This window comes from Onychostruthus taczanowskii, unplaced genomic scaffold (genome assembly GCF_017590055.1).
Source record: "Onychostruthus taczanowskii isolate IOZ18803 unplaced genomic scaffold, ASM1759005v1 scaffold30, whole genome shotgun sequence".
Lineage (NCBI taxonomy): Eukaryota > Metazoa > Chordata > Aves > Passeriformes > Passeridae > Onychostruthus > Onychostruthus taczanowskii.
In genome coordinates this window covers 4,384,976-4,399,062 of record NW_024500350.1, presented here as the reverse complement: position 1 = coordinate 4,399,062, position 14,087 = coordinate 4,384,976, and the positions used below count along the sequence as shown (strand labels likewise).

Here is a 14,087-nt window from a genome sequence, read left to right as displayed (position 1 = left end):
GCACAGAGGTCAGTTTTGCTCAGAAAGAAACTGGAAATTAATTAGTCTGCATCATTGTTCCAGGAAGATTCATCCTCAGTCTCCTAAAATTTTGTTATATCATGTTGTGTAACACTGTAATATTCAATCCAGTGACAGTCTCCAAGTCAAACATTGAGAAATGCCTGAACTGCTGGCAGAACACAAGAATCCTGCTTAGTTCTAATCCAATTTTTCTTTCAAAATCCTTTAAAAGTAAGGCAGCTCACGGTATCAGCCTGTCATTTGTGGCCTGCCCAGCCTGGATCTCTTAAACCTAGGAGACAGAACAACTAGGAGACAGAACTACTTGGACAAAATAATGATTTATTGGAAATATTCACACAAGGTGTAAAGGCGTCATTTCAATTGTTTGTTTTTTAACAACACAAACCTACTCCATTACCAGACTTATTCAGAAACAGAATTAGATTTAGGAAAAATGTTGAATATTTTAAATCCCTGAGAATGATGTCCTCTCATTCTTTTATGCACTCCCTGTCCCTCCCCCCACCCCCCCAGAAAAGGTGCTGGAAATTTAATTTCCTGCTCAGTTAAGCTTTTATATCCAGTCTTTATATCAGCATGAAATTTAAAAATGCAAGCAAGCCCAAGTTCCACACCAAGCTCATCCACATTCGGTGGCAGGCACCTGGTTTAAAATTACCTCCAGTTTCAAGTTGGTATCCAAGCTGCTTTATAGGTAAGGTTACTGACTCTGAAGATAAATCTTGTTCCCCTTAAATCAGACATGCAAGAAGAATTTTGCAGCTCCTTTTTCTTCTAGTTGGACACAGCTAAAGGTTTTTACATTTTGTACAGAAGTACAGAGCTGTGAATGCAAGGCTTTAGGCTTGATCTTTTTACATCTGGATTTAAGGGACCTTAGCATCACAGACTTCCTACTGCACATTTCTAGTAATTTTCCTCATCCCTCAGCATTTTTTAGGTTTATATCAGGCAGAGAGTTTAAGAATGTCAAACTTGGGTAGCAAAAGCAGATCCAGGCATAACACATGCAGATAATCTGCAGTCCAAGTTCAGATATTTTTCTAGTAAGATTGTTGTCTCTTGTGCAAAGATGTAACATATCTAGCACAGAACTCCTCTAGCTGACACCTGACAACCAACATAAGCAAAGCATGGGGAACAAGGCTAAATTTGAGTACTTTCAAAAGCTGCAGCTGATATTGGTGCTACTTTGCCAGTGGCCAGCTCTTCAGTAGAAAAAAATCTAATAAAACTCAAGGCATAAATCAACTAAAATAAAATTCTTTCATTCTTTCCAATATTGGAGGTAGACTTTATCCAGTGTGATATATAACATCTGCTCCTGTAAGAGCAGAGATCTAGGAATTAAATGATTAAGATAAATTTGTACTCTTAGAATAATTAAGGCAAGCTTTTTGTATATCCTTCAAGAAAGCAGGCACACCACTCTGTAAAGAGAAAGGCAGAAAAGTTATTCTTGCATAATGAATTCAATAAAAACTGTAAGTAAGATGGCAATTCCCATTAAATATATCAATGACTTCAAACAGATACAGTTTTAAGATCTAATTTACAATTGTCTAAGATACAAGTCTAAGATCTGGTACATAGCATCAAGCCACTCCTCGAATACTTTGGGAACAAACTGCATCATTGAAATTTGCTTGTCTTGAGGCTATTCGTATACGCTCTGAAACACAGATTATCTGGGGTTTGCTGCAGAAATTTACCTGCCTGGTTGACAAACCAAAGGAATTTGACAGGAATTAAAATAAGTAAATTAAGACCATTGTCATGGTGAGACTATAAATATGGGACTGTGTAAAAGCTAGGAAGGCCAATATATGTTTCAGAAAAAAATTACTTCTGCCCAAAACATAGAAGATGGGTATGACTGCAGTGAATCCACTGCTTGAAACAGATTAGCCAGAGATCATTATCTGTGTCCTTTCCTTACCTTGGCAGCCCAGTTGACCAGCCAGGTTGGAATCATGCCACCAGGATTATCAAAATAGTACATATAGACTACAGAGGAGAGAGTGAGAGAGAGAGAAGTTACCAGATACCAGTTACCTGAGACTCAGCTCTAACACACGGCGACAGAAGTTGTCAGTGTGCATCACTGAAGCACCAACTGCAACAATTCTACTCTAAATTCTGCACAAAAAATTCAACTTGTCCTGAAGTGAAATGTGAAGTAAATACATGCATTGCCTGTTAACCCCTGGGAAGCTGACAGAGCCACAACAGGCATTTAGATTACTGTAAACCATTTTGGCTCCCTGTCTTACAAAATAAGACTGTCTTTAAAAGACTAACCTGCGACAGAAGTCAAGCTCTGGGCAAACCCTTTAATCTATACATCTGTCAAACACAATACTTGAATCATTGCTGAGTTAAGAAAATTGCAGCAGAGTCTCCCCAGCTGAACTGTCTGGCAGGAAAAGAAGTACAGAGTGGGGGTGAGATGGGAGGGCAGAAGGAAGTGGGCAGTAGACTATTCTTAACCACTCAGCCCAACTGCTAAATAAAAAGATTCTTCTCAGTAGTGCACTGCACAGGACATTTCCAAAGGTTTCATTCATTTTAAAGTAACCCTTGGCTTAAAATTTCCAGCCCCCCTCTTTGTGTGTTTTGCTAATATATACACTCCCTGGCTACACAACCTGTCACACATTTTCTTGACCTCTTACCTTTACATCCAGCCTTGCCATCACTTTCAATTACCAGGCTTTGTTTATAGCTCTTAACTCTGATGATACCAGGCTTCTCAGGGCACTGAGGAACAGCCACACTTTTTGCTAACACAACCCAGATCTTCCTCCCATGCACATCCATCTCCCGGCATTCCCGGATATACACATACTGCACTGCAAGTTGAGGAGGCATGTCAAAACAATGTCAGTTTGAGGGATGAGGAGCTGACAAGTGAATTCCATCACAAATAGCCCCTCCTTCAAGTTCTTTCTCATGTCCCTACAGATTTGAATCCTGCAGAGCAGTAATTCAGCTATGGGAGCTCTAGCTCTGTGTGGGAAGAGGCACCCACACTCCTCTTCATGCCATACATATTCCTGTAGCACAAGTACTGCAAGATCTTACATCAGTGCAGCAGAGTGATGGAATCAGTTCATTGCTGGGATTCCTGGATGACCAAGTGGCAAAAACTGCAAGAGGAACAAAAACTTGAAAGGATACATCTCTGTTTGAGAGAGGAAAAGGGTACTTCACTTCCCAGTAGATTACTTTTTCACCATCATATGTTTCCTCATACAGTTCTATGGTTGAAAGAAGAAAACTGTTAGGTATTTTTAATTTCTACTGCAACAGAAATATAGACGGTATCAAGAACTGCTCAGATTTCGGACAGGAACAAATTTTACATGCAACCCTGATGTCAAAATTGGTATGTAGGTAGAATTTTACCAGTAAGGGACATTAAGAAGTTCTGTACCAGGATTGTTCAGGAATCAAATACACAAAAATAGGTGGCCTGTTTTTCTGTGGCTATTGGATTAATTGGTGGGAAAAAAAAAAAAAAACAGAAAAAAAATTTTAAAACCCCAGAACATAAAATCAGAACAATTATGGGGGAAACAGAGTTAAATTCATTTTCCAACAGTTTGCTCATTCAAAGCCTTTCCATCTCAAAGCTTCTTCCTTACCTGTGCATGTTCTGCACAAGTCTAAGTCATGAGTACAATGTGCTTTTTCACAGGCATGTCATTACCCTTGTAAATTATACTGAATTAACATGGAACTAGGATGAGTGCAGCTTTCTAACACCTGAAGACATCTTACATGAGGGATTAATGAATTTTGGAAAAGCTGTCAGGAATTTCACAGCAGTATATACATGCAACAGCTAACTAGAACCTTGAGCAGTTTATGAGTCTTCATTACACCACCCTCAGTCTGCCTGGAAACTCAAATCAGAAGGCAACAGAATATGAAAAAAAAGTAACCTAAGAATAGTGCCTAAAACATGGCAGTGACTCAGTTGGAGAGTAGTCTGGCATGAAGGAGAAAAATCAGTTCTAATCAAACCACATAATCGAGTTTGAAAACCTGCCTACAGTGCAGCTTCCTTCCCTGGGGCAGCAACTGCCACTAAGAGGGCAATGGACCTGACGAGCCACGGGGCAGAGCCAGGGTGAACTCCTGCTGGCTCAGGGTCTGGAGTAAGGAACAGTGTGATCCACAAAGGTGGCTCACCTTAACAGTCACAGTGATCTTCTCTTCCTTTACAACAGACATGTGCCTGAGGTGCTCTATATCCCCCAGAGCCAGGTTTTTGAAAGTGAGGCCAGAATAAACTGATAGTCTCACTGACAAGACAAGAACAGTGCCCCAGATGGGAGATTCTTTCCCTGTATAATATATTCCAAACCAGGCTTCTGTTGGCATGCCCTGCAGATCAGCTGTCACCCATGGAAACAGCTCCTCTTCTCCAGCTGGAGCAGTACTGGATGCACCTGGTGTTGTAATAACCCACAACATTTATGTTTTCCACCAGAGGTCACTGGAGCATTGGATTAGTCACTTAACTTTCACTCCTAACCACAGAGATTTCCTTTTACAAAGGCACCATGACATTGTTTTAAAGACCCCAATACAACTGTTATTAGCTACCTCATTTACCTGTGTATCTTTGCAAACACAGCAAAAACACAAAATACATAAACCACATCCCACCTGCATTCACTTCAAACCAGAATACAGGGCATTTTAATAATAATCTTATTTCATTTAGCATCACTACAAGAGATCACAAGTCCATTCTATCCATAAGAGGCATAGCAGCACTTACTGCTTCAACAGCCAGTCATTACTGTGAAATTGTTGGGAAGTCTGATCTCAGTGAGGAAGGTGCTGCAATCAGGACTAGCAAGTTTCAGTATTGCTCAGGCCCAGCCATTTTGCACCATGCCACAGAAGCACGTGGTACCTCAGTCACTACAGCTCAGTCACAACTTCCCTGCTGAACTGGCAGCTGCAGCACAAAGCAGGCCTCAGGATGTCCACATCTTGTGCATACTCGGAAGCGTGCAGAAGCAGTTGCTTTTTCAGCTAAAAAGGCAGCTACTTCTTCTCTGGTCAGGTTTTTATTTCAATGCCAGCCCGCAGTTCAGCAGAGAATTCTCCTTTGGACTGCCACTTGCACGGCTGTAAGAGCACCAAGGGATAAAAACAGTAACACCAAGAGCAAGAAGGCTCTCAATGGAAGTTTTCTGGGGTTTCTTCCCCAGTGTGAAAGAAAAAACCCAGGTTGAACTGGGGTTACATTTAAAACACTGGCTAGCACTTTCATGATACATATCATCCCAAAAAACAAGTGGGCTTGCATCAATTTTTAAGTAGGAAGGAAAGCATTACGTTATATTTATGCCCTCTAAGAGTTAATTTCTGTGAAATGCTGGACTTAAAGCACCAGCACAAGTATAAATTAACAGATGAATAAACCATGGTCAGCAAGGATATAAATGTCAGCTCTACAACATTATCTAGCTTTTAGTTTAAGGGTGTAGCTTCCCCCAGCAGCTTCCTTTCTCTTCTCTATGAAGGAATTTAAAAAAAAAAAAGTGTTTATTTAAGAAGCATTCATTTCTCCTAAATGCACTTAAAGACTACTGAAGTAACTCAAGAGAGTATTTTTACATCCAATACGATAATGCTGAGTCCCCGCTCTGACTCTTTGTTTCATTAATGGCAAAATGGCTTTTGCTACAAGAAAGCTACTGAGCATTCTGACAATTAACACTTCTTAATGAAGACACTTTTCCTTAAATTTGACCAAGACTCACATGAGTTTAATTTACAGGTCATTGTATCAATGCAGCCACTGGCATTATCAGCAATTATTCACGGTGGAGCTGTCCTAAACCTAACAAGAACAGCATTTAAGAAGTCTTTGGTTTTTAACACTGCTCTTTGTTCAGCGAAACACTTAGGCCACTTTTCAGTTTTACTGGCCTGCTCTGACTTCAAGCACAGGCTCAAAAAGAAAAGGTTCCCCATCTTTAAAACAAATGGATTACTAGATATATACATCAGCTGAACCTTTACCTTGTTACTGCTGACTTAAGATGTTTTAACACCATATGGATATCCAGGTTTAACACTCTTTTTCAAAAACAACATTAAATAAACTTATCTAAATTAGTTATTACTTTCTCTGTAAAAGCCTGAAGTTACCACGCATTCACTCAATGCACCCATTCCTGACTGTAAAAGGTGCCAAGAACAACCCATGCTTTCAGGAAAAGATATTCCATCGTGCATCGAACAGGTGGAAGCCTGAGGAAAAAATTTCACCATGAGATTAGCCTTTGAAATAATCTCCCCGACAAATTTTAAGACTCAGCTGAGCAGGGTGTTGTGCCATCTTGTCTTGACTGTGCTCTCACCAAGGAAGTTTGGACCAGATGATACCAGAAGTCCCTTCCAACCTGCTATTCCATGATGCACTGCTCCAGTGCCATATGCAAAGATGCACAAAGGTACCACCCCCAAAGATGCACAAAAGGTACCACCCCCAAGACATCTACTAAAATTTAACCTTAGCATTACAGCTAGAAGTTACAAGGTGCTCCAGCATAACCAGTGATGTCAATCATATGCTTTAAGCAACATGGAAAGAATTCATTCCAGAGGAAAGATAAATACTGTTGAGACATTAGAGATTCCCTAACAGTGTTTACTTGTGTATTTGCACAGTGCAACCTTATCCCAAAAGATATTTAAGTCTGACCCAAAGTCTTTGGAGGCAGTAACTTCAAAATACCTTTGAGGGAAGTTTTAGTGGGAACAATCAATGTGGACTCCAGCTTGCTTTTACACTGCCCAGATGAGCTTACCTTTAACATACTGATCCCACTGTTTTCTGAAATCCAAGTCCATGTAGACATCTGCACACAATTTTGGGGGAACGTCAGCAAGACCACCAAAGATTTTATATTCATAAAGTCCTGATTGCTGTGGAAACAGAATGAAGAGAGGAAAAGTCACACAGGAAAGGGAAGCACTCTGCATCAGGGAGAACAGCTGAAGGAAGTTAGGTGGGGCACAAATTACAAATATGCTCAAGAGCTGTGAAAGCAAGTGCTCAGAAAACAATATAAGATTCAGTCTTTAACCTCTCAACTTTTTGATCTATACATGAAAGTGTAAATGCAGCCAGGCTGACCTGCCCTGCACAATGGCTGTTCCTTCCCTTACACCAGTACCCTTTTACTTCACCAGGAGCTCCAGAGGGAGCACGTTTCTTCACAAACACAGTCCCCTTTTCATCTCCAGTGGTCAGCGTGGACTAAGTCCTGCCCACACTGAGGTTTACCAGAAGCATTCAATTCTTGTGGCAAGTTAGTTTTGCTTACACATCAGGCTGGGATACAAGAATGCTTTACAATGTCCACGCTTACACGAGTGCACTCACATCGGCCTTGAATATTTACCAGCTATTTTCTTTCAGAAAGCTGTATGCACTGAAGGCGTGGGGTGCAGGATATCTCCTGTTTTAATGTTACTTTCAACATATGGTAATCCTGTGCCTACAGAGCAAAGTTTGTACCATTGTTAGTAAGAGTTCAGGACTACATTAAAACAATGACAGTTCAGGACTGAATTAAAACAATGGCAGTATTTAATATTTACAGTGTAGAAATCAAATCAAAGCATTTCCAAGGAAAAGAAAAGAAGGATTATACAACGTTTTGTTAGTGAATAGATGAATTTTCTTTTCCTCATCTTCACAAATCAACTCCAGAAGATGAGGATTTGAAGTACCAGAAAACAGTAATGTGAGCAAGAAGCTTAAGCTACTCATCTTCATTTTGGCTTCACTGAAGGACCAATCACTAGCTTCAAACTTGAACTATTCAGCATCTGTGTAACCCCATGCACTCATCATCTTTCTAAGAGGCATCAACATTTTTATTCTCACGAGAAAAACAGCATTTTACAGTAAGAAAGTTAAAAATAAGAGTGACATGTTTGTTTTTCTGAGGTGTGTCATCAGGAGAATCAATCAGCTTGGCTGGAAAGCAGCACTGAACAGGAAGGCCCAGATCTATTTCTGCAGCCTGCAGAGAAGGTGGAAAGGCAAGGCAAAAAGAGAAGGCAACAGGAAGAATAATTGCTGCTTTCAGCTTCCTGGACTACTGTTGCTACAGGGGAGCTGCAGTTCAGTAAGTGCCAAAAGCTAATTTTTCCAGTAACAACTTTAAGCAAACACCCTACTTCTAGACTTCATCTTCTCTTGCAGCAATCTGAAGCAACTGAAAGATAAAACAGGAGATTTATTTCCCAGAAGAGTCATAAGATTGGACTTGAAAAGGTCCCTTGCATCCTATGTAGTCTGTTCATCCAGCCCAATCTAGGGGCATTGCACACTACATTAAAAATGACAGACACCTGTAAATAGTATTTTTTTGTTTCAAATAGTTCTTTAGCTCTACAGTCCTTCTGTATAAAAGCACAAGAGGATGAGGAAGAGAAGCCTGAGATACTTTCCATCTCACCAGCTTTGTTCATACAACAGCAGCACAGCCACTGCAGTAAACCAGGGCTTCCCTGGTCCCATGTGCCTGGCTAAATCCAGCCTCCAGCTTCCCAAAGTTCCTTTGTCTTCATGCACTGCATAATGCATTTACAGGTCTGGGTTGAGCTCTGATCCTAAAGCCTCTATTTCATCCACTCCAGCAGGAACACCCCCAGCACCCTGAACTCCATCAACTCACTGATTCTCGCATGGACACCTGGCAGGCACCCCAGCCTCACCCAGGCTGTGTGCACCCACTGATGAGCTCATCTTGCCATTGCCAGTCACCACATCCACATTGGAAACAGGGACTATTTCTCACTAAAGAAAATTCCAAGGTCTGTGAAGTGATGGTTCTTTAAAGAGTCCTTCCCCACCCCATTGTGGCTTTAGCACAGCCCTCTATGCTTGCTGGTTTTTTCCAACATCACCATGTCTGAAATGACTTCTCAGAATACAAATACAAAATTGTCATGCAAAGAACAGCATGAAGTCCAGAAGGAGCTGAGAGGAAACTATGATCACTCAGTTAAAAAAACAGGGTATTTATATATGGATTTAGAAGTCAGTATTGAATAATCAATCTGTGTCAAAATGGAAACACTGTCAATCACACGTCAGTTCCTAAACTACGGAAGTTCTTTAAAGAACCTAGTCACCCGAAAAGGGAAGAATTTAATTCCAACCCTTTCTGAACTACCTCCCGATTTTAGAGGGCAAAGGGTGGAAAATCAATGAAGCGAGTTCTGGAGACAGGCAGGAAGTGGCGAGGGCTCCTGGAGAGAGGATGCTCTGACACGGGCAGCAGATGTTTTGGGACAGATGTTAGGGACACCCTGACCACAAACCCCCTCCGAGGGGGCTCGGGAGGGTGGCACATCGAACACCCGGCAATTCCCCATCCAGCTGCTCACAAGCTCGGTTCCGCGGGGTCACTGCGGCCCAGCAGCTTTCCCATCAGCACTTAATGGCATTACCCGGAAAGCTGCTTTCTGCGAGCCTGAGGAAACCGAGCCCAGGCCTGTGCGGGGAACCCGCGGCTGCGGGCGGGGTCGTGTGGGCCCCGCATCCCCGTCATCCACCGGACCCCGCATCCCACTCACCACAGCCCTCATCCCCGTCATCCACCGGCCCCATCCCCGTCATCCACCGGCCCCATCCCCGTCATCCACCGGCCCCATCCCTGTCACACACCGTCCCCCGTCACCACCGCCCCCCTCATGCCGGTCACACACCACCCCCATACCGGTCACCCACCGCCCCCCTCATCCTGGTCACACACCGCCCCCCGTCACCACCGCCCCCCGGCCGCCCCGGGCGGCGCAGCCGGAGCCCGCCCACCTCGTGGTACAGCCGGTAGATCCGCACGCCCATGGTCTCCACCAGGAGCTGCCAGGGCCCCGCCGCGGCCGGCGCCGGCTGGTCCAGCTCCCGGCAGGCGGCCCCAAACTGCTCCTCCGAGAAGCCCCGCGATAAAGGCTCCTCCACCTCCGGCGGCGCCGCCATCCCCACCGCTCCCTCCACCTCCGGCGGCGCCGCCATCCCCACCGCTCCCTCCACCTCCGGCGGCCCCGCCATCGCCGGCGGCGGCCGGGCGGGCTCAAGCTCCGGCCGGGTACTGTCCCCGCTCGGCCCGCCCCGCTCCGCCCCGGGGCCGGGCCCCGCCGAGGCTGCGGGGCCGGGGGAGCGGGCTCGGGGGTCACGGCAGGTTCACGGGGCATCCCTGCCCTGCAGGTGCGCTCCGTGCGCACTCGGGTTAGCCGGGGTCTCGGTGGTCGTGCCTTTGAGTGTGTGTGACACGAGCCTGGTGCCAGAGCGGGGACGGGCCCGTGGGTGTGATGGTCAGGGCCTTCCCTTTGGGATGCTCCCCAAAGACACAGATTGAACACTATCGTCACGTGTATTTTGGTATGTCTTCACATTTTGACAGGCAGTTTTCCTCACGGGCCGTACATATGAGAGGGTTGTATAAAGAAGCCAGAACTGCTGTACAGCTGCCGGGCAGGTGAGCGTGGCCCTGGCACCGCAGCGCGGCCCAGGCAGCCTGGCACAGGAGGGGCAGCAGGCTCTGGCCCGTGGCAGACTGGGCTGCGCTGGGCTGCACAGGATGGAAGGCGACAGAAAACTTCCACTGGGATGAGCTCCCAGGCAGGAGGAATCCACTGGCAGGGACACATTTTGCATCTTGCTTGGCCCCTGCAGTGACACCACCTATCACACTCAGCCAAGCATTAAAGCCTTCAAAATGTGGCTGCGGCAGGTTTTCTCCCAGGAGCTGCAAATCTGTTTTCGTTACAGCTTTATTCTTCTAATTCCTGTGAGATTTTCCTGCTGAACACTGTGTGTTCAGAACAAAATAAGCAGCTCTGAGCAGTGGGACGTCATCAAACCTACTGACTGGCAGCACCACCCAATGTATTTGGTGGTAACCTCTGTGCAAGGCTGGAATAATGTAGTGTTTCTAGCTCCCCTGCCAAGTGACTGAGCTCTTTGACAAAGAGTTCACTTATGTCAGCTGTCCTTTCCAGTTCCAGTCAATTGGTTTGCAAGCAGAGCATGAGGATTTCTGGCTGACTGGTTTGGACATACAGGCTGATCCTCATCCTTGCACAGTCCAGAAAACTTTTGGAGAGAGAATTTTGGCAGAAGGCAAAATTGGATCTCACAAACTTCCTCCCACTATGTAAATTTGATGGCAGAACTTGACCTGTACCATCTTTATAAAATAATGTCAGTAATGATAATAAATATCTGCTCATATCTCACCTGCTCTCACCTCCCCACTGAGACTGTTAGGCAAACATTTCAGTTCTTTAATTTTTTGGTAGTAATCTTATGTGTATTATTATTAATAATATTTACATAATAGATATAAATATTTTGGCTTATTTTTGTTCTTTCTTTAAACATTAAGTGGCATGCTCTCAGTGAGCCAGCTGGTTCTCCAAATATCAAGGCAATACATTTCTTATGGCTGATCCCTTATGAGTAATTTCTTGGCTAAGTTGCCTTGAGTGAAGCTCTGCTGCCCACCCAGCTGAGGAGCTGGTCTTTAAAATGGAATATGAGGCAATGGCCTGAAGGTGAGACTAATTTAGTTTTTCTTGCCGAAATATTTCTTTACTTTAGCAAAGCTTTTATCAGATTGCTGTCTCACTTTTAAGTCCCATTCTTTCTCTGAAACAGGGCTCAGTGAAACTGAAAGAGCTTGTGGCTCTTGTTTGCACAGAGGTGAATTTGACCTAGTATGAAAAAGGAGGAGTTGTGAGTCAAGAACTGATCTTTAACATGCAGCAAGGGCACGTGCCTGTGAGATTACATGATCTCCCTGTTTGTGCAAAAGGACTGAAGTGATCACAGCTCCATATTACCTATTATTTTAGGGTCAATGTTTTGCAGTATGTGGTTGTCTACATGGCATCAGTAAGTTGGCTTCAGCTGCCTGACCACTCCCTGTTTCCCCAGCACTTTCATGGAAAAAGAGATTTATCTCACAAGGCTACTCTAGGGACAAAAGCTTTCAAAAAAGGCATTACTATGTGACCTTTTTTTCTTGGTAAATAAGGAGTGGTGATTACTAAGAAAGCACAAGCTGTTCTCAGAGTTTATTTTCTGTTTTCATGTATGTTTACGTAATTGTTATTATTTATCACTTGTATGTCCATGTATTACCCTTAGCTTAGGGATAGGAGTTTGAACCCAAGTCCTTTAGAATCTTCTCAGCTGGGTAGTGACTGTAGGCTGGGATGAGTTTAGGACTGATTTTCTACTGCTCTTCCCCAACACTGTGGGACAGCAACTGTGCTAGGCCAGCTGGGTCTGGGAGCATGAACCCAAAGGCAGCCTGGATACAGCAAAATCCAGTCCCACACATGGAACAGGGACCCAAATACCATTTAAGTGAAAATACTTGGGGGCAATCAGGGGGAGTTTCAAAAGTGCCCATAACTTGACCTACATACCTGGTGGATCTCAGGCTTCAGGTTAGTTACCTATAGTGTAGTAGTTAGCATACCTGATTTTCATGGGAAGGTTTAGCTTTTTATCCCTGGTCGTGTTTCAGGACAGGTTGGACTGGGCTTTTAGCACCTGGTCTAGTAGAAGCTGTCCCTGCCCATGGCAGAGTGTTTGAATGAGATGGGATGATCTTTAAGGATCCTTCCAATCCAAACCATTCTGTGATTTTATGATTCTATCTAGCTGCTGCTGCTCTGAGTGGGAAATATACCTCAAGGCAACTTGCTGATTTGGGCTATCAGTGGCATGAATGTATCTAAATCTTTCACCTGTTTTTTAGAATGGAAATAAATCTGTATGAGTTCCCCACTAACACCTAACCTTTCTGTTACTGCAATCAGTGGTGGGCAATCCAGTGAATTCTGTGGCATAGAACAAAACCAGGAAACTGGACAGCTCCTACATCAGAAAATCATATGTGGCCAGAAGTGAAACCACCAATGAATACCACAGTGATGTTTTCAGGCCCCAGTGTTTGTTTTGGATATAGGCATCCATATGTGGGAGAATGTTCCCAGCTATATTGTGTTTTCCTCTATCTGTCTCTGTGTGGCACTGGTGCACTTTGAAAAATTCTTGATGATGAACTAAAGATGTGGGATTTTGATGAATTCAAAGCAGATGATATATATGAAAAGCTCTCTTTTGTGGGAACAGTAAGAACTGGTCATACTGCAATGATTCTTTTTTTTTTTTTTCCTTTTTATACTACCCTTTAGGTCAGACACTTGACTTACTGTAAATTTCATAGAAGTCATCTATTATGTAGGAGAAAAGCTGTGGATTTTAACTTTGTGCAGTATTTTAGATAGATCTTGTGTATCAATTTAGTCCTAAGGATTGCAGTGGAGCAGGACACAGAAAGACTCATCAGACAGGAAGTAATTCAGCCAGTGGCTTCTATAGCTTAGTTTAGAACTCGTAACTTTCTTTCTGCTGTTGGCGAGTCAATAACAGCTGGCTGAAACACTCCATGTTTATTAGACAGACCATTTGCAGAGGGAACAGTGTATGCTCTTTATACCCTATTTACTGAGAAAGGAAGCAAATGAAATGAAAATGTCTCTTGACACTATCCACTAACTTGGACTAGTCACTTTTTCATCTTTTTGTCTGCATTTCCCTTCATATCTTTGAGCCCTGAAAATTTGAGTGACTCAGTGCAAGTGGAAAACCAAGAAAAGAGACCATTCCTATTTTGAACTTAAATCTCAGCTGAATCTGCTGCATGCTACTGCAATAGTCTCTAATAAAAATCCTGGTTATGGTGAAATTACAGTGCCTGGAGTTTGCTCCCACGCTTCCCCCAGCTTGGCCAGAAAGCTGCCACGGTGGCCAAAGATTCAGAGATTCTGTAACCAACTTATGCAAGGTTGAGGAATTGGCTTCTGGTGGTGTGATGCATCCCTCTGCTAATTAAAAGCACATGTCCACACAAGGAATGCAGCTCTTCAAATGGGAACTTCATGTAATTATGAAAGCAGTAGGAGATAAGAATAATTGTTTTCAGTTCCAGATATCC

General features: G+C 43.6%; 1 protein-coding gene across 1 annotated transcript; it reads right to left on the bottom strand.

Annotated features, from left to right (window-relative positions):
* Window positions 1-334: 334 nt before the first annotated feature.
* LOC121338463 (phosphatidylcholine transfer protein) lies at window positions 335-10,145 on the bottom strand. The gene is made up of 6 exons (XM_041409436.1): window positions 9,890-10,145; window positions 6,867-6,984; window positions 3,208-3,287; window positions 2,703-2,874; window positions 1,967-2,034; window positions 335-1,457 (listed from the first exon to the last, which is right to left on the bottom strand). Exons 1-6 carry the CDS (start codon window positions 10,124-10,126, stop codon window positions 1,383-1,385), a joined length of 750 nt encoding a protein of 249 aa, XP_041265370.1. The 5' UTR covers window positions 10,127-10,145; the 3' UTR covers window positions 335-1,382.
* Window positions 10,146-14,087: the final 3,942 nt, after the last annotated feature.

Coding starts and splice junctions, on each gene's coding strand:
- LOC121338463 (XM_041409436.1), bottom strand. CDS start 10,126: ATGGCGGGGCCGCCGGAGGTGGAGGGAGCGGTGGGGATGGCGGCGCCG. Junction 6,985..9,889: donor TCTACCGGCTGTACCACGAG/GTGGGCGGGCTC, acceptor CTGTTTCCACAG/CAATCAGGACTTTATGAATA. Junction 3,288..6,866: donor GTGGGATCAGTATGTTAAAG/GTAAGCTCATCT, acceptor TTTCAACCATAG/AACTGTATGAGGAAACATAT.